The sequence below is a fragment of the Ochotona princeps genome, chromosome 20, assembly GCF_030435755.1.
Source record: "Ochotona princeps isolate mOchPri1 chromosome 20, mOchPri1.hap1, whole genome shotgun sequence".
Lineage (NCBI taxonomy): Eukaryota > Metazoa > Chordata > Mammalia > Lagomorpha > Ochotonidae > Ochotona > Ochotona princeps.
Window position 1 is genome coordinate 27,808,438 of NC_080851.1, and position 18,389 is coordinate 27,826,826.

Consider the following 18,389-nt stretch of genomic DNA (forward strand, 5'->3'; position numbering starts at 1 on the left):
CACTACTTTTTCTCTCTCTCACTAAGCCTTGTCTGATCTAATCACAGCTGGCCAAGTTTCTCCTGCAGTGAGCCAGCAACACTGGGCTGCGAGAGCAAGATCGTTGGCTCTGCCTCTGTTCTTAAAATGGAATGAAAAACACACAGGAAAAGAGACCGGGAGGAGGGAGCCCACCCTTAGGCCCCTTCCTTTGGGTTTTCCCGTGCTGGGCAGTGAACAGTCCTCTCAAACCCACAAGGAAGGGCAGGCATTTGGCGCAGTGGCTGAGCTGCCACATGGCAGGCCCACATCCCTCTATGTGCCCGGCTCAAGCCGGGCTTATGATCCAGCTTCCTGTTAACATGCAGCCTGGGAGACCAGGGCCAAGTATGTGGGTCCCTGGCACCCACACAGGGGACCTCAAAGGAGTTTTGGGCTCCTGGCTGTTGTGGGAATTCGGAACGTGAACCAGGAATGAAAAATCAATCTCTGTGTGTGTGTCTTTGCTTTTCAAATAAAACGGAAATAGATAAACAACAATTTTTAGAAAATAAAATAAAATATAAAAGGAAAAAAGAGAAAGAAGGTCCTCCTTTGGCACGGACACAGGAGAGCATGTTGGAGCCCTGGGAGCTCCTCAGGGCTTGGCTTGGCTGCTTTTCTTCCAACCCAGCCACTTGCCAATCAGTTTCCCAGTCTGGAAACCACACTTTCTTAGAACAAGTCCACGGTGTCAGCACTGGCCAGCGTGGCCATGTAGGGGGCTAAGCCCTATCTCCCCAAGGCAAGCAGAGCCCTCCATCTCTCCTTCTCCACTCAGAGTGCAAGCCCAGAGCTCCTGGGGGTCCACCTGGGCCTGTTCCACTGGAGCTGATGAATTTACTGCCACTAAGGTGCTGGGGATCCGGAACTGCTGTTACACACAGCATGCCAGGGTCTGCACGTGCGTGTGTGCATTAAGCATGTTTGTGTGCATGTGTGTGTGTGTGCGCGCATGCACGCACCCAAGAGGTTGATCCTGGGAACAGAGTCTGCAGCTTGGCAGGGACTGTAGACAAACCTTAAGATGGGGTCATATGGGAGGTTTAGGCCAGTTGGGCAGTGCCATCCGAGCCCAGCCTCTCGCTGGCTGTCCTGCAATTTACCCATATGCACTTCCACCAGAGCAGAGTCCAGGTCACTGCACGCCCTTGAACTTTAGAAACTGTGAGTTACACAACCCCATTATTAATAAAAGTTCCCTGCTTCGGGTACTTTGTCATAGTAACATAAACTGGGTTAATACCCCCAGTATGCAGCATGTCCCCTGCATGCATGGGAAACCATTATTCACTCAACGGCTATCTGGGTAGATGGACAACAGAGACTTCCAAGTCTGTATTCAGGGCTGAATTTCTAGTCTGGCCTGCAGACCCAATCATCTCACACTCCCCACTCCTGTAAGGTGCAAATCTCTAAGGGGAGAATGAAGCCATTGGGGCCCCAAGGTACCCAACCATCACACCACAAAGAAGGAACCTTCTGGCTACACCATTGGGACCTGAGGCCAAAGAACCAGCACAGTGCCTTTCCAGAGGGTGTGGTGGCCTAACAGGTCAGACTGCCACCAGCAGGAGAAACCCGCTGTGGGCAATCACCCCTGGGCCCCTGCCTGCTACCTGATGGGCATGGCTTAGAGTGCCTGCCTATGACCCGAGGCACAGCTTCCAGGCCTACACATGAAGCATGACCTCCGGCATGACTAGAAGGTCAAGGGAAACAGATGTGCTTTATAGCCAATTACAGCATCTTAGGTGGGTGGGGGTCCTGCCAGAAGATGCCCTCCTGAACTCCCCTTCCTTAGCCTTTAAAACTTGTAACTTATGGGCCTGGCATGGTAGCCTAGCAGCTGAAGTTCTCGCCTTGCTCACGCCGGAATCCCATATGGGCACTGGTTCTAACCTGGGCTGCTCCACTTCCCATACAGCTCCCTGCTTGTGGCCTGGGAAAGCAGTAGAGGACGGCCCAAAGCCTTGGGACCCTGCACCCCATGGGAGCCCCAGAAGAGGCTTCTGGTTCCTAGCTTCCGATTGGCTCAGCTCCAGCCATTGTGGCCGCTTGGGGAATGAATCATTGGACAGAAGATCTCTGTCTCTCCTTCTATCTGTATATCTGACTTTCCAATAAAAATAAAATAAATCTTTAAAAAAAAAACTTTGTAACTTATGCATAACAAAGCAGATATTCCTCATCAGCTTGTCTCTGGTGGGGTGTTCTTCTGCTGACACAGCGTCACCTCACCCTTGGTGACCTCGGGGCCTGCTGGCAGGTGTAAACCCAAGAGCCCGCCTGTCCCTCCCCAGCACAGAGGACAAGTCCCGAGTGGCCAGAGGGAGGGTCCTTAGCCGTGCAGAAAAAGCCAGCTGCCCGTTCTGCACATTAGATACAGAAAGGACCCAAAGGCCTGACTCCGCACAAGACGCCATCTGAAGCACAGCCCCGTCACAGCCACCTGCCTTTCCATTTGGGTTCTGGGTTCTGTCTCATTAAACAGCAGTGTTGAGTCCGTTGAGTCCATCTAATTATTCTTATTAAAATATGTAACCATAATATTTTAATTGTAAATTAAAGTTGCATGCATGACTGAACCTGAATTCATTTTAATTTTACAATGGCTCAATGCCAGGGCCTTTTTATGGGGAAGATCCATCATGCCCGATACTGCTCTCCTGGGAATTCAAGCCAATGTGCAAATGGAACATGTTTAACTAACAAGGGAGATGCTGGCTCCCTCTTCTCCTCGCTCTAGATTTATTACAGTAATAAAGCTGTTTGAACAAGAGAGACTGCATTTGGTTCTTTAGCCACCACATCCTTAAAAAAAATGTACAAAACTCTAGGCTTGGCATTGCCAGTTAGACAGAACCAAGCTGTCACTCCAGGCTGCCTGATTTTTGAACAAGGATGCTGATAGGAGTGAACTCAACGCCAACACAGCAGTGGCAGCCACGGACACAGTTAGTGACATTGTACCTGACCCTCACACCCACCACGAGCTGGGCCTGAATCACTTCTTAGTGAGCAACCACTAACCACAAACATACTGAACGGTTCACCTGCTCTTCCCTAGGACTGACCAGTGCTGGGAAGGCGAAGGGTGGAAGACGTCCTTCACACAAGTCCCTTCTCGACTTTTCTAAGTGAGGCCTGAAGGAGGTGGAGAGGTGAAAGCCAGTAGTGGGGACTGGGGGCGGGGCAGCACGGGAAGAGAAGGTTCCAGGCAGTGGGAGGCACACTGTTCCAGGGGTGCCAGGGTGCACACATATGGTGGCAGGAGCCAGGGGACAAAGGGGACACTGGGACGCGGGGCAGGGGAGTGAAGACGGGGAGCAGGAGACGAGCATGCAGCCAGAGGCAGCTCTGGACCTGGGAGAAGTCGGAACCACAGGCTGAGGGCGGTGGACTAACAGCCAGACGGTCACCCTGGCTACGGGTAGGACAGAGATGCGGTGGTGGACGGACACAAACCCAGTGCCACCCACCCGGACCCTGCTGTGCCCTGTCTGCCTCTCGCTGCCACAGGCTCACAGCACGGTTTTGGACGTTGCCCGTCTTCCCACGTGCAGAACGTATTGTTTTCCTTTCCCATGGAATGAGCTCACAGATACAATCCCTAAATGCTAATCTGTTATAATTACTGCTGAACAAGGACTTCCTCAAAGCCAGTGCCCTTTTCTTCATGCGTTTGCTCTGAACTGAGCTTATAATAAAAACCAAATGATGACACCCACAACAGCAACAACTATGACAAGGTTCTCATTGATATTTAGGAAAAAGGCTCAGTTTCTCTTACGGGGAGTCTGCAGGTGCCTCTGGGATGGTACTGCTAGGACAAGTGTCCCCTCCACAGGGTCCCGCCTGCAGGGAGTACTACAGCTTGCCTGGGACTAAGGCATGAATACTGGGCCACTCTCTCTCAGGAAACACAGCCTAACAGTACACCCGGCTGTGTGGGGACAATATTCGGACACATTTGACCTAGCCACTCCCACCGCATCCCACACATCAGAGTACCCGCATACAATCCCCTGCTCTGCCTCCTAGGCCCAGCTTCTGTCTGACACAGGCCTTAGGAGGCGGCAATGACAGCTCAAGTAACTGTTCCTGCCACTCACAGAGGAGACCTGGGTTGGCTTCTGCTGCTCAAATAAACAAAGATTAGAAAAAAAATCTTTCAAATTGCACCTGTACTTAGCAAGTCATTCCCTGACTGATGGAGTGGCATGGATATTGCACTAGGTACTCTCAGTAATCAAGGGATGACTACAGTACACAGGCTGTTGGCAAACAGTACACAATTTCACAAAGGGTCTTGAGCGCCCAGGGATTGCCACATCCAAAGCAGGTTCCGGCACTAACCGCTCTGGGGTACTGAGCGTGGACCGTCTTAACTCGGGCTATAGGAAAAAGCAGAGATCGGAGCCGAGTCCCACAGACAGGACGTAATGGACTCCAAGGAAGTCTGACCACCAAGGCTGTGCAGCCTGCCCCTCCCTGGTTGACAATCCTCAGGACCACTGTCACATAGCGAGGCCGGGTGGATCCCCCTTCCATGACAGCCTGGGAGAGGGCTGGCAGAAGCTCCACGTTTGGCACCCTCCCTGTCCATGTCTCCCATCGGCTGGTGCTGTGTCATATCCCTTCCCTGCGATAAACTTGTCTCCTTGTGAGCAGTTAACCTTGAAAGTTGTTAGGAGGGAAGGAGGTAGTGTGGGTGCCTTCCCCCTGCAGCTCAGCTAACATCACGGAACAGGTGTCCCTGGGGCAAGCAGCTCGGTCCTAGCTCCGTTTAGCACAGGATGGGAACAAGGGATGCTGGGTGTAGGGTCCCCAGTTGGACCCCAGAGTACCTTCTGGGGTCCTGGGCTCTAAACCTTTGAGTGTGGGTTATGCATGAGCTGCATACAAGCAGGGAAGGCATCTTATGCATCTTGCTGTGCATGTCCATCCACAAGACAGCCAATCACATGATGCCCTTCGGAAGTCTCGCCCCTTTTTTTTGTCCTTTTTCTCTCTCAGAAAGACACTGACCTTGCTAACTTTTCTGGTTTACAACAGCTGCAGCCAGGTTCCAGGTTAAAGTCAGGAGTCCAGAGCTTAGTCCAGGTTTGCCCATATGGGTGCCAGGGATCCAAAAAATCCTTGTGCCCTTGTCAGCTGCTACCTCCCAGGGTGCTCACTGCCCAGAAACTACAACTGGAGACAGAGGTAGGACTCCAAGGCAGGCAATCCATGGTGGGAAGTCTGCTGCTTAGCCACTCCAAGCTGCTGCTTAGCCACTGTGCCCAGCACCTGCGCCCAGCCATACCACTGAAGTGGCTATCACATGCCAGGCTGATTAGATCCAAGGGAGTGAGATGTCTGAGGGATCAGCCCCAAGGGTGGAGGAGAAACCCTGCAGCACAGGTTCCTGTCCAGCTCCCACTGACTTGCAAACACCCAGCACCTGGCCTCTTCCAGTACTGTGCGGCAAAGGCTTGCTACAATTCCAGGCCACCTGTCAGTCCAGCTTGAAATCCCACGCACAGGATGCCGCGATGAGCCCTTTGCTCCTCACGGGGAGAGTCCTTCTTCCCTCTTCAGTCTCGGGATCCCATCACAGCTCAGGGGGAGAGGGGGCGTTAGGGGATAAGCTTGCATCCTGACCATGGGATAACCCAACTCGAAAAAGTAAATAGGTCTATATATAGAGAAAGACATGCAGACATAGACATACAGATATGGACATATAGATGGCAGATGATATCGATACGGATAGGGAAACACCCTTTGAAAATCGGAGAGGCCAACCCGGAAATAAAGGCGAGAATGGTCTGGGCTCCTGAACAAACCCTGAACCAACAGGAAAGGCTGAAAGGAGGTGAGGTGCAGCAACTGAGTTTCTGAAAAGTCTCTGAAACAGGTTTAGTGCTTTAAACTTGGTGAGGTGAGCTGTGAGCCAAATGATCATGTGACATATATGTGCATGCTCATGTATACCTGTGTGCACACACATGGGCACATGACTCTCATATGTGCACACTCATTCATGCATGCCTCATGTACATGACTCGTGTGTGTACGCAACTCGTGTATGTGTGCAAGGCTTGTGTGTATTTATGTTCATGTGTGTACATGTAACTCATGTTTGTGTGCACCTATGTTCATGTGTGTAAACATGATTCATCAGTGTGTGCGGGTGCTCGTGTGTACCTTGTGTGTGTACATATGACTCACATACATGTATGTCTGCACATGTGCACTGGACACCCGTGGGCTGCCGTTCTGTTTCATGGGGCTCCCCGAGTGATGATACGCATTGTAGTATGGGGGTTGGGGGGGCTGAAGGGACACTTAGCAACAGGCTGGTGAGGTGGCTGTCCTAATGCTCCTTCCAATCAGAAGCTTTGGAAACTGGGCCAGGAGACCCAGGAGGCCAGGCTACCATGAGAGGGGGAGGGACTTGCCTGGGTTTCTGTGACATCAAACTCAGAGACCTCCAGAGGCAGCAAGCATCAACAAAAGAACCCTGCGGCTGACAGCTCCCCTACATGGCTACCCAAAGGTGGTGACATTCAGGGATGAGACAAAGCACAGCGGGTATAGGTGGCAGGCAGTGCCTGGGAAGGCTCAAGCCATGAGGGTCACTGACATGCAGTGGGTGGGCAGGGGGTACGGGAAGGCTCTCCTCTCGGTGGCCATGGGTGAAGGAATGCAGCACTGAGTTACACACAGGGATATTGGGTCTCCAATTGGGATGACATACCTCTTTCTGCTGTTCTGGAAACATCTTTGGCACAGGACACAGTTGACCTGTGAGGGAGACAAAAAAGATACCAACACAATGTGACTTGGATTCTTAACACTGGAATGAACACGTATAGCCTCCCTCCCAGGTCTCCTCTCAAAGGGTCTGTCCAACCCCCAGTCCCGAGACAGGGAAACCCCTAGCCACTGCCAAGTCCAGGGTGGTGGAGTGATGACAGGTCTTCAAACTACAAGGCCAGGTGAGCAGGCTGAGCGTGAAGTCCTAGGGAACCAGAGGAGGCTGGAGATGTGGGGTGAGAGGAAAAGGACCCTGATGGACAGGGACGAGACAAAAAGGAGTAGCAAACATGTCCAGAGAAAGCCACCCCTGGGCAAGGCACTGGCGGGTTTACTGGAAACCCAGCCTTGTGAGGACCAGGCCATGAAATTCTGGGAGAATTCAGACAAGAGTTAGTATGACCCCAAGCGAGCTGAAAGCCAGGCCCTTGGCTGTGAGCTCTGGAGAGTACAATGCACTTGACTCCAGGCCGTTTGCCTTTTGGGATTAAAAGTCCATTTATGACTTGGGGCTGTGCAGCACTCCCGCAGGGGTCCGTGGTGAGAGACAGCTCTTCCCCCGACGCTAGCCCCTTGGATGAGGCAGGGGTAGAGCCTCGACAGGCATGAAGCCACCTGCGGATGGAGCCGAATGATACAGGTTTTGTGGCCTCCCTCCCCGGGTCCCAGATGAAGCAGATGCAACCTGGAAAATGGGAAAGTTTAACTGACAGGACAGAACTATTCGGGGGCAGGGGGAAGGGTACCTGGTAAATATTTCCAGCTCAAGCAGACTCACTAGTTGCCTGTCATTCATTGCACATCGTGACCACATGCCACACCTGATGAACTAGAAGCAAGGCACACAGCGGTGCTCAGTTTTGACCATGACTTCACACTTGAAGGGGGTGAGGGAAAGGTGCGCAAGGAAAGGACGGGAGACCACACACAACACGGAAGAACCTGGAAGCCGTAGGGGACCTGACTTGGGGCTCCACACAGGCAAGAGCCAGCTGTCAGAAAGCGGTGTAGCAGGGAGACAGGCTAGGGAGTTGTTTAATGGCTCCAGGTTATAAGTGTGGCAAGATGACTGCTGGAAAACAGCATGAAGACGTTAACTGCCAAATCGAGCACTTGGGTGGGGTTGTGACAGCACACAAGCCTAGAAGACAGTGAAAGAAGACAGGAAAGCAAGAGGAGGCAAACCATGCAGACTGGCCTAGGCAGTGGGGCAGGGGCTCACTGGAGGAGCAGCGCCTAGGGATTCCCACCCAGTAAATGACAGGAGGTGGGTCTTCTCCCTACACAAGCCTGGGGCATTCCCTGCCTGCACCCGCACCCTTTGCAAGCCTCCCTCACTGCCCCTCTCCCCACCCCCCTGCAGTTGTCACGTGCTTCCCAACTGTGTGCATGCTTGCTCCACCTCCCTACACCTGTATTGCATCACTTCCTCCAACAGAGTACACCTGTGCTCCTATGTAAACGCCACAACTGCTTGCCCCCACTTCTTACTCTCCAAGCAAGGAAACAGGTCACATGGGCCAAACAGTCAGACCTCTCAAGGAGACAGAAGGCTACAGCTTTTCAACTCAAACCAATGTGCATCCTAGCCCTGTCTGACACAAAGGGTTTTAATTTCCCCCAAAAGGGCTTGCACTTTTCCTCAGTTCTACCAGGGGCTGCTAACCAGCTTCCAGCAGATGCTGCAGACCAAGTTGAATTAAGGAGATTTTAAACCATTTCAAAACACCACAGGCCCCACCCTGGGAGCTATGGTTTGTGCCCTCCCCACGACCCCAGATCCATGTTGAATTGGATGGACACTGCAGCCATATTGGGAGGTGGCACTTGTTTGGGAGTCCTTGTGGGCCTGAGTTCACTGGCCTCTAGCCTCTCCCATCCGGGATCATTGGCACCACCCACTTGCCAATCTGCTCTCTACCCTAGGGTGAGGTGGGTGAGGCCCACACCAGACCCACGTGGACGCCAGCATCACACTCTCGGATCTGACCCACTCCACAACCCCAAGCCTTTACCCATCATCCAGACTCAGACATGGTCATAGCAACAGGAAGAGGACAAAACTAAGGGACAGTGGACTTGGTGGGAGAGGGAAGAAATACTTTCACATTTTTAAAAAATATGTATTTATTTACTTATTTGAAAGGCAGAGTTAGAAAGAGAGATCTTCCATCCACTGGTTTACTCCCCAAATGGCTGCAGTGACTGGGGCTGGGTCTGGCTGAAGCCAGGAGCCAGGAGGTTAGTTTGCATCCCTCATGTGGGTGCAGGGGCCTTAGCACTCAGGCTGCTTTCCCAGCCACAGTATCAGGAAGCTGGATTGGAAGTAGAGCAGCAGGGACTCAAATTGGCAACCACAAGGGATGGTACTAGCCTTGAATACTTTCATTTTTTTTTTAACTCAATACGCTTCTATATTGCATTCATTTTTCCAGTAAATACAGAATAACTTTACACTTTTTATTAAGTAATCATTATTTAAAATAAATGAAGTCCCATGATGCTGTCACAGGAAACGGTGACCAATATAAATGATGAAATACTTTTCTTTCCTATAAAATAAGCTACAGGCTCTACTCTGGCAAGACACTACCTTCCCAGGGCTGTAGGGAGGGCGCCGTCCAGCAGTAGATCTTGCCAGGGCATCTGCTGGCCTGGAGAAGGAGGATACAGTGCGCCTTGATGTTCCATGGTGACCTACCACCAACTGGAAATGCCCGGTGTGCACCTGACCCATCAAGTATCCAAACTTGATAATCCAGGACCCTGGTGGGAGGCAAGTACCTGCTGCTTATCCTCTGGCTCACCTGACTGGCCAGAACCCCCAGCACTGCAAAAGAGGATCATGTCTCAGTATATTGAATCACAGGCTGCTGGACTGAGAGAAAACCAGAGCACGCAGTATGGTTTCTCGTGAACATATTTCACTTCCACGCCATCATTAGGCTGGAGAATCTTACATCAAATCGCCATGAGTGGGGTGATCTGTAGAATGGCCCAATCAGAAAATCAATGTTGTTCACCTGAAATCTACCCCCTGAGAAAAATCATGCCTGCCCCCTGAGTGGGTTATGAAATTTTACATGATTTGTATTTCCAAATCCACACCAGACTATCTGTCTGCCATAATAACAGAAAATGTTTCCCTCATGGAAAGGCTTTTATGCCAACAGTGTGGAATCCGCCTTGAGGCAGCCTTGGCTGGGCCACATCTGTAGTCCAATCCCCTCTTCTCCTCAGAGAGCCACAGCACACCTGGCACCTATGCTTCGTCCCTCCTGCTGACTCTGGCTGCAACAAAGATGAAGTTACTGCTGTATCAAACACCTGCAACAGTTCCCAAAGCCCACCGGTCCGGTTAGTGTGAAACACCCTGGGGCGGTGGGTGCACGGGCTGTCGTCCTCTCTGGAACCCCACCCAAGGGACCTGGCCTGCTCTGCATGACTCCACCATTGCCTCTGGAGGGATGCGTGGATTTGCCAAGACCCAGAGACTTCACTGTGGAACATGTCATCTACAGCATGCAAACTGCCTGGGAAGCAAAGAGAAAAGACTACAGAACAGGGGGTCACCAGGCTTTGCCTGCGAAGACTCTGATGTGACCTGCGGGAGGCTGGTGGGCTATGGGGGCTCTGCAGCACCAGCCAGGTGGGCACTGTGCAGAGTGAGGATGCACTCCCCAAGGACGATGGGTCCAAGGAATATGGCTGAGCTCCAGGAAGCCCTTCCCTACAAGAACAGCAGCAGTGGTCTGCAGACCCCTGCAGTACAGCAGTCGGGCCCTGAGCCTTCAGAAGCTGGTGTCCAGTGACGACAGCGCCCACGTCCCACACCAGGGTTTCGGGATTCCCTGCCCAGCTCCAATTCCTGACTCCAACTTCCTACTGATGCAAGCCTTGGGAGGCAACAATAACAGCTCAAGTAACTTGCCTCCTGCCACTCACATGGAAGACAGATTGAGTTCCCAGTATTGCTGAAAAACACCCCCAAACTGGTTGGAGGCACTGCTATAGAACCTCCAACCTGGGTTCACTCACCTGATCACTGACGTAGGGGTAGTGGGGGAAAGCAGGTCTTCATTGCAAAGTGTAAGTCAGGAGCCAGGCAGATATTGCTTAATTCCAAGGCTCCCCAAGGAGTTAGGGGTGAAGGTTCTTAGATATTGGAATCTAGGCTGAGAGGTAAGAGTTTGTGACCTTCCTTTGATTGGTCAGTGATGCCATGCTCGTTATGAAATTTATAACAGGAAGGTGGACACCAGTTAGCCTGGGGGTTATGGTAAATGCAACAGTTGCATTCTGCTCAGACCTGGCACACTCCCAGTCAAATCACTCCAGGACAATACTGGCCATTGAGGTTCTTATCTATGGGAGAAGCAAACGACTCCTAGAGTGTAGCAATTAGAAACCAGCTGGAGCACACCATTCAGTCAGCACATTCCTTTTGATAAAAGGAATTTGTTTCACTAAAAGAAACAGACAGGAGGCTGAGTTCTGCTTTTACATTATGGGGGCTTGGTCTCACCAGTCCTGGTCATGCTGGGCATGGGGAGAGTGAACCAGCAGATAGGATCCCTCCCCCCTCATCCCTGCTTTTGTATCTGTGCTTTCAATCTCACATGTTAGTAAAGCTGCTTCTGTAACCAGCAGGAAAAAGCATTTGCAAGTGCTACACTTGGTCTAGGGGCCAAGAGTCGGTCTCTCCTCTGACCTCTGACACACCAGTCTTGTGTGTGAAGGAGTAAGAAGGGAAGACGTAGGTTTGGAAACGGTGAAGAGTGATGAACAAATGGCTGTGCGGTGGGGCACAACCCTTGCAGGCGAGTTTCTGCCTCTCTCTGTGTGTCAGCCCTTGCTTTGCAGGATGGAATCAGCTGCCAGGAGTGAGGGCCATCGTAAAGCTGATAGGCCCATTCGTGTTCAATCCCGAAAGCAAGGCAGCAGTCACCTCAACCCCACACACTCCTGACACGGGTGGCCTCCAATTGCATGCACCAACACCATCGATCCTGTCTTTATAGCTTCTCTACCTTCAGACATTGTCATAACAACAGAAAATGCACAAGATTGGGCCCAGCGCAATAGCTAGTGGCTAAAGTCCTCGTCTTGCACACACTGGGATCTCATATGGGAGCCGATTCTAATCCCGACGGCTCCACTTCGAATCCAGCTTTCTGCTTATGGCCTGGGAAAGCAGTAGAGGACGGCCAAAAGCCTTGGGACCCTGCACCCGCATGGGAGTGGCTCCTGGTTTCTGGCTTCGGATCAGCTCAGCTCCGGCTATTATGGCCACCTGGGAAGTGAATCAGCGGAAAGATGATCTTTCTCTCTGTCTCTCCTTCTCTCTGTAAATCTGCCTTTCCAATAAAAATAAATCTTTAAAAATAGAGAGAGAGAAAGAAAATGCACAAGACACCTGCCTTCCTTGTTCAAACACTGATTAACTCAATAAGCTTGTTAGCCATGGAACTAGATTTGAATTTCCATCAAAGCTGGCAAGACACCCTAACAAAAATGAAAAGTGGGTTTGCAGCGGATTTACAGTCATTGTCCTGCTATAAACATACGTAATTTCACAGAACACACAGCCTGCCTGCCATTTCCATCCAACACAGAAGCCAAGAGAAAATGCACGTGTCCCGGGAAGAAGATGCAAACAGCTTCAAGGCCAGCCACACTGTGGGGCAAGGGGTGCAAGCTTTACCAAAACAACATTCGCCTCCGTCTTCTCCTGGCGGTGTTAGGAGCAGGGGTTAAGTCTCAACAGCAGGCACTACAGCCCCGGCAGAGAACTGACTCCCAGGGGGGCAGCGGCAGCCCACCCACCTGATTCACACACAGGACTGACACACAGTGCCACCCACAGGGGCGGGGATGGACACGGGCACCAGCCTGAGCTCTGAATTCAAGTCTGCCCCGTGGCCCGATACCCTGAAGGCCTCAAAGCAAGAAGTCAGCAGCTTCTGAATTTAAGTTTCAAAACTAGCTCAGCACTGGGGCTGGCAGGTGAAGCCACCACCTGTGGCCCCAGTATCCTACAGGGATGCCGCCTGGAGACCCATCTGTTCCCCTTCTGAACCAGCTCTCTGCTGACGCACCTGGGAAAGCAGTACAGGATGACCCAAGTGCTTGGGCCTCTGCACTCACATGGGAGACCCAGAAGAAGCTTCTGGCTCCTGGTTTTGGCTTTGCACAGCCTCAGCTGTCAGCAGCTTCCTCTTAGCTGGGAGTGGCTTCTCCTTTCCCTCGCCTTGAAACCCTTGGTACCCTGCTGTCCACCGGTTGCTGGGGGACGCCCCCCACAAACAGCAGCAGGGAAATTCCCTCAAGGAAGTGTCCCAAGACGACACAAGGGGACTGCACTGAGAGAGGTGGGGTAGGGAAGCTCACCTATGGACGGCGGCCACTGACCCAGGCCAGGGCCAGCACAACAGACAGGAATGTCCCACGGAGCGGGGCCTGGCCAGGGGCTCAGGGAGTGTAACTGACGGGAGCAGCTGAGGAATTTGGCTGGAGGTGGGGGCCGTTTCCTCCCTGCTGTGGATCATTCCATCAGTGCAGAGGAATGTTTAGGGCCAACCTTCTGGCCCTGGGGTGAGCAGGCAGGCTGAGATGTTCTGCTGGACTTCAGGAGGAGCCTGGGGGTGGGGATGGTCCCTGCGCTCTCCCAAGCATCAGCTGCCCAACATCTGACACGCTCACTCCCAGGTCCCAGAGACCCCTCCACACACCACCCACCAAGGAGGGTCTGGAGCGCAGGAGGGCAGCCGGTGTCCTCGCTTTCTGCCAGGGCCTGTGGCTCTGCCATTCCTGATCCTCATCCCCAGGTTTTCCCCCACTCTGCTACCTGCTCAGCCCCACTTTTTATCTTAGCTCCTCCCAGCGGGGGTCTTTGTCCGGGGAGGATCCAGACAGCATCTGCTGGCCTTGCCTTGGCTCGAGGTGTCACACCTGGGCACACCTACAGTCTAACCCTCTGCTCACCACCCCGGGGGTCTACTGCTGAGCTCATGGCCCCCCTCCCACCAGCAGCACCCCACCCCTCAGCCAGCTGATACTCAGCCCTCCCACTTCAACCCACCTCTCTGCCTGCCTGAGTCCACCCAGATATTCACCCACGTGCTCTTAGTGCCAGATAACAGCTCCAGGCTGGGCTATGACGTTGCTTGGGACACCCGCCTCCCCTACTGGCCTGCCTGGATCTGCTCCCAATTCCAGTTTCCTGCCAACATGCAGCAGGTGCTGGCTCCAGGACCTGGGGCCCTGCCACCTGTGATGGGACACCTGGACTGAGTTCCCAGCTCCCAGCTTTGTGCTGGTCCAGTCGTGGTTCTTGCAGCCTTTTGGGGAGTGAACCAATGGGTGGCAGAACTCTGTGTGAGGTATCTCTTGAAATAAATAAAATAAATGGAAAGAAAAAAGAGATGTGCCAAGTGCTCCCATCTTCATGACGGGGCCCCTGCCTTTCCCAAGACCTAAGTCCATCATTATCGCAGGTCACTAACAACTCCAGCCTCCGCCTCCCCTCTTCATCCCTTTCTCCTGCCCCGACCCTGTCACCACAGCAGCGGGGCAGCCCTGACTAACTGAGCCCAGAGATATCTGGTAAGGGATTAAGTCCCAGGCACTGCTGTAGACATCAGAGACACGATAAACAGACTCAAGAACAAAACAAACTGCTGGGGAGGCGACTGACGCTGGAGCTTTGTGGAAATGACCTGGGTGGACAGGGAGGGCGGCACAGGGTGGGGACGGGGCAAGACAAAGCCAGTACAAGGCAGTCAGGGCAAAGTGCAACCCGTGCCAAAGCCCCAAGGCATCACAGCTGACCAGAATCTGGAGTCGGATGCAGACGGAGTGGTGGGCGGGGCGTTCAGGGAGGGAGGCGGGGCCTGCTTGTAGGAACCATTCCACCAGGACGTGGACAAGGCTGAGGTTAGCTGTAGCAGGTTCTGGGAAACCGGCTGGAGGGAGTCAGGGAGATGCCCAACAGTGCAGGCTGGGGGTGCTGGCGGCTCAGACGGAGGGGAGGCAGGGGTACTAGCATGCCGCTGAACCTGTGCCTATCCACTAGAGGACAGGAGAATGGGCACAGGCGGTTTTCAGGAGGAAGGGTCCACAGCAGGTCCTCAGGAAGCGATCTGGGAGAAGGGGTGAAGGGCAAACAGGTGGGTGCCTGAAGCAGTTTGGCACCCTCAGCACAAGAGGCAAGAAGGCTGGCCTCTAAGCGTATCCTTGGTGGGGATGTGAGCGGTGTCACAGCCGGGCGACATCACGCAGGGATCCCCAGAAGACAGAGCCACGGTCACTTCCTGCTTTAGTCAGCTGGACAGTAACCCACCGGTCCCCGCCAGGGTCTTCCCCTCCAACCCACACTGTTTTCCTGTAGCTGCCACTCCCGCATTGCGTACACACAAGTCCAGAACTGCGGCCATACCGGCCACCTCCTGGTGGACATCTCCATCCGGATGACCTGCCTGTGCTTCAAACCTGCAGAGCGCAAATCAGGCTGTACCTTTGCCCTGCACCTGCATGCCAAGGCCACTCTTCTGTACCCTGTGCTGCTTGCAGAAGCTCACGAAGCCAGCACTCACACAGGGGCTCCAACAAGAATTCTAGGAATACAGACTCCTTACTCTCTCTTTTCCAAACCCCTTACAGTCCTCTCCTTAAATGCCCCCACAGTCCACTTTCTGTTCTTAGCCTCCAAGGTCACCAGCCATGTACAAGCTCCTATCAAGTCTCTTCTGGACTCTCCTGGCAGTAATGGTGGATTCCCAGAGCCCAGACATATTTAGGTGGTCAGCCAGTGATTTCAAAAAAATATATTGTTTTTTAATTCAAGAGGCAGAAAGAGAGACAAAAAAGCATTAAAACATATCTGCTGGTTCGCTTCCCAAAGCCCACAACAGCAAGGGTAAGCCAAGCTGAAACCAGGAGCTAGGAATTCAATCCACATGTCCCACGTGGGAGGAAGGCAGGGGCCCAGTCACTCGAGCCATAATCTTGTGCTTCCCAAGGCGCACGTGACCAAGACGCCAGAATCAGAAGCAGAGCCGGGTATTGATGAATAGAAAGATTAAACAGAGGACACCACATGTGCCGTGTAGAGACAGGGAGAATGAGGGGGTGTCCAGCCTGACAGAGGAGACACCTCATCGGGTGACACATGAGGCGTCGCAGGGCTGGGGGTGGCAAGCAAGGCCTGCCGCAGGTCCTAGGCTGTTGGGACCTGCCATGTCCAAGGATGCATTCTGGCTGGGCAACTGACTGCCACAGCTAAGTGGCTACCTGGGGCCTTCACCACAGTGAGAAGCAGGAGAGGCAGAAGGCACTGGCCTGGTACTTAGCACACTGACTGCCACACCCACATATACAGGTGCCTGCGTGTGAGCCCCAGCTTGGCACCCAACTCCAGTTCCCTGCACACCCTAAGAGACAAGAGCTGATGAATCAAGTAGCCGGCTGAAGCAGATGGCTCTCCCTGCCACCCAAGTGAGAGATCTGGATTAGGTCCCGGCCTCCTGGTTTTCTACTGGCCCTGCCCAGATCTTTGTGAGCACTGGATGAGTGAACCGGCAGATGACAACTAGTTCTCTCACTCTCTCAAATAAGTAACAGCTTGGGTTACTGTTTTGTTTTGCCTTCTTTGTATTTTTTTTAAGTATTAGTTAAGTGAGCTCCCCAAAATACACATATTTTCTGATCTCAGAAAGTATTTTTAAGTCATTCTTACCACATGTAATACTAATTTTAATTAAATCTGAAATGTAATTCGGGAAGCTTGAAAAACAGAGAAGTAACAAAATGTCAGCCACACACCGTGTGATCTGAGGCCGCATAGGACAGCACCGGCTCGCACCTGCTGTCACCGTGTCACTATTAATAGCTCCTTCTGCTTCCCAACACCAGCACTTAGAAGGGGTATTAAAAACGCCATGATCTAGACTACAAATTGTTTCACTTCCCCTCCCCATCGCCCACCACTGTACACACCAGTGTTATCACGATTTTCATACATTACCTCACAGTCTTTTTCGCAGATACCTAGCTGTCCTTACCATCAGCCTAAGTGTTGTCACAAGCCTCCGTGTCATCCCTGGCTCTCATGACAGCACCAACATTGTCACCGCACGCCACAGTACTCTTCATCCTCTCCCCCTGCGGTTGAAAACTTCAGGGGCTTTGAGATCATTTCAAGAAAACGCATGTGAGGCGGGGCTCAGAGGATCAGTACAGAACCCGCAAGAGAAATCCCAGTCTTGCCCTGGGGGAGGCAAGCAGCCGTAATCATTAGGCGCAAGCTCGCGTGTCCCTTCTCACGAACAGGACAGCCCCTGAGCCCTTCCCAGCCACCTCACACCTGCCTTAGTCCGTCAGGGCCTGGAGCGCACCGGCTCTCTCCAGCACAATGGGCAGCAGCATGGAGGCCAGGGGCGCCACTTCTAGGGCAGACTTGGGATCAGTCACAGCCACACCCCACTGCCCAGCACGCATCAGAGGTTGGCAGTGAGTAACACAGAAATCAACGAACCAACAGTCAGCAAGAGAGCCACTGTGAGATCAGATCCACGTTCAATCCACAAGGCTGGTGTCTAAGGGATCTGCTAGTGATGCCTGCTGCAGCAGAAAGGAGGGCAGCAAGGACACAGGGTTTCTGTGGTCTGCTAGTGATGTCTGCCGTGGCAGGAAGGAGGGCCGCCGGCACAGAGTGATGTGTAAGGACAGCAATGTGAGTGACACATCAGACAATGGCCACCTCTGGTCTAAGATAAGTCAGTGTCTGATAACATAACCATTTAGCAAAGTACCACTGAGAAAAGCCAATGCCTCGTCTAGCCAGTCCTCAGCAGACATAGAGGTAGTGAGGGCAGTGCAGTCAACAGGGAGTGGTCCGCAGGACTCACCTGCCCCAGTATAACCTTGGGCAGTGGTCAGTGCTGTACCCATCCCTGGGAGGATCTGCAGTGCCCGTGGGCAGCCACGCTGAGCAGAGGAGGACTGACCACAACCAGACTCCCCAGGAAGCAGCCACACAACTGAATGGCTCTGACCGAGCCAGCGGGAGTTGCTTCCCAGGCAAGCTCATCATGCGATGCTGTCACCAGTTCGGGGCCCAAAGACTAGCACAGCACCAAGAAGGAGACCCAGGATTGGCTCTGCTCCAGTCTGGACATGACACACCAGCCTTCTCTGTGACCACACGTTAGCTGAAGCGAGACACAGGACCTTCCTCCGTCTGGGAAGGACAAAGCAGCTGACAGCCAGCACTCAGATTCACACTGGTTTGTATGCTGGCACAGAGATAGCCAAGAGTCCCAAAGGCCCAGGCCAAAGCGAGGCATGCTGAGGACCACAGTGCTGAGGTTGGGTGCCCACCTCTGCCATTGGAGGAGCGAATCAGCAGACAGAAGACCTCTTGTTCCGTCTCTCCCTGCAACTTGAAACAGCCAAGAACATACACAAGTGCACAGTTATTTACTGTGTTCAGTGTTTTTTAAAATTATTATTGTTTGCTGTTATTTAGTGTTCCGGGGTCCTCTTCGGTCCTCTGGCTGAATCAGGAA

General features: G+C 52.8%; 1 protein-coding gene across 2 annotated transcripts in view; it reads right to left on the reverse strand.

The window, feature by feature from the left end:
• The window catches only part of SNX10 (sorting nexin 10), a 53,678-nt gene that overhangs the window by 19,180 nt on the left and 16,109 nt on the right, over nucleotides 1-18,389 (reverse strand). For both annotated transcript variants that reach the window (XM_012926135.2, XM_012926136.2), the window contains exon 2: nucleotides 6,764-6,810. In XM_012926135.2, coding sequence (XP_012781589.1) covers nucleotides 6,764-6,787 — 24 coding nt within the window. In that variant the 5' untranslated portion in view covers nucleotides 6,788-6,810. The remainder of the gene's footprint in view (nucleotides 1-6,763; nucleotides 6,811-18,389) is intronic.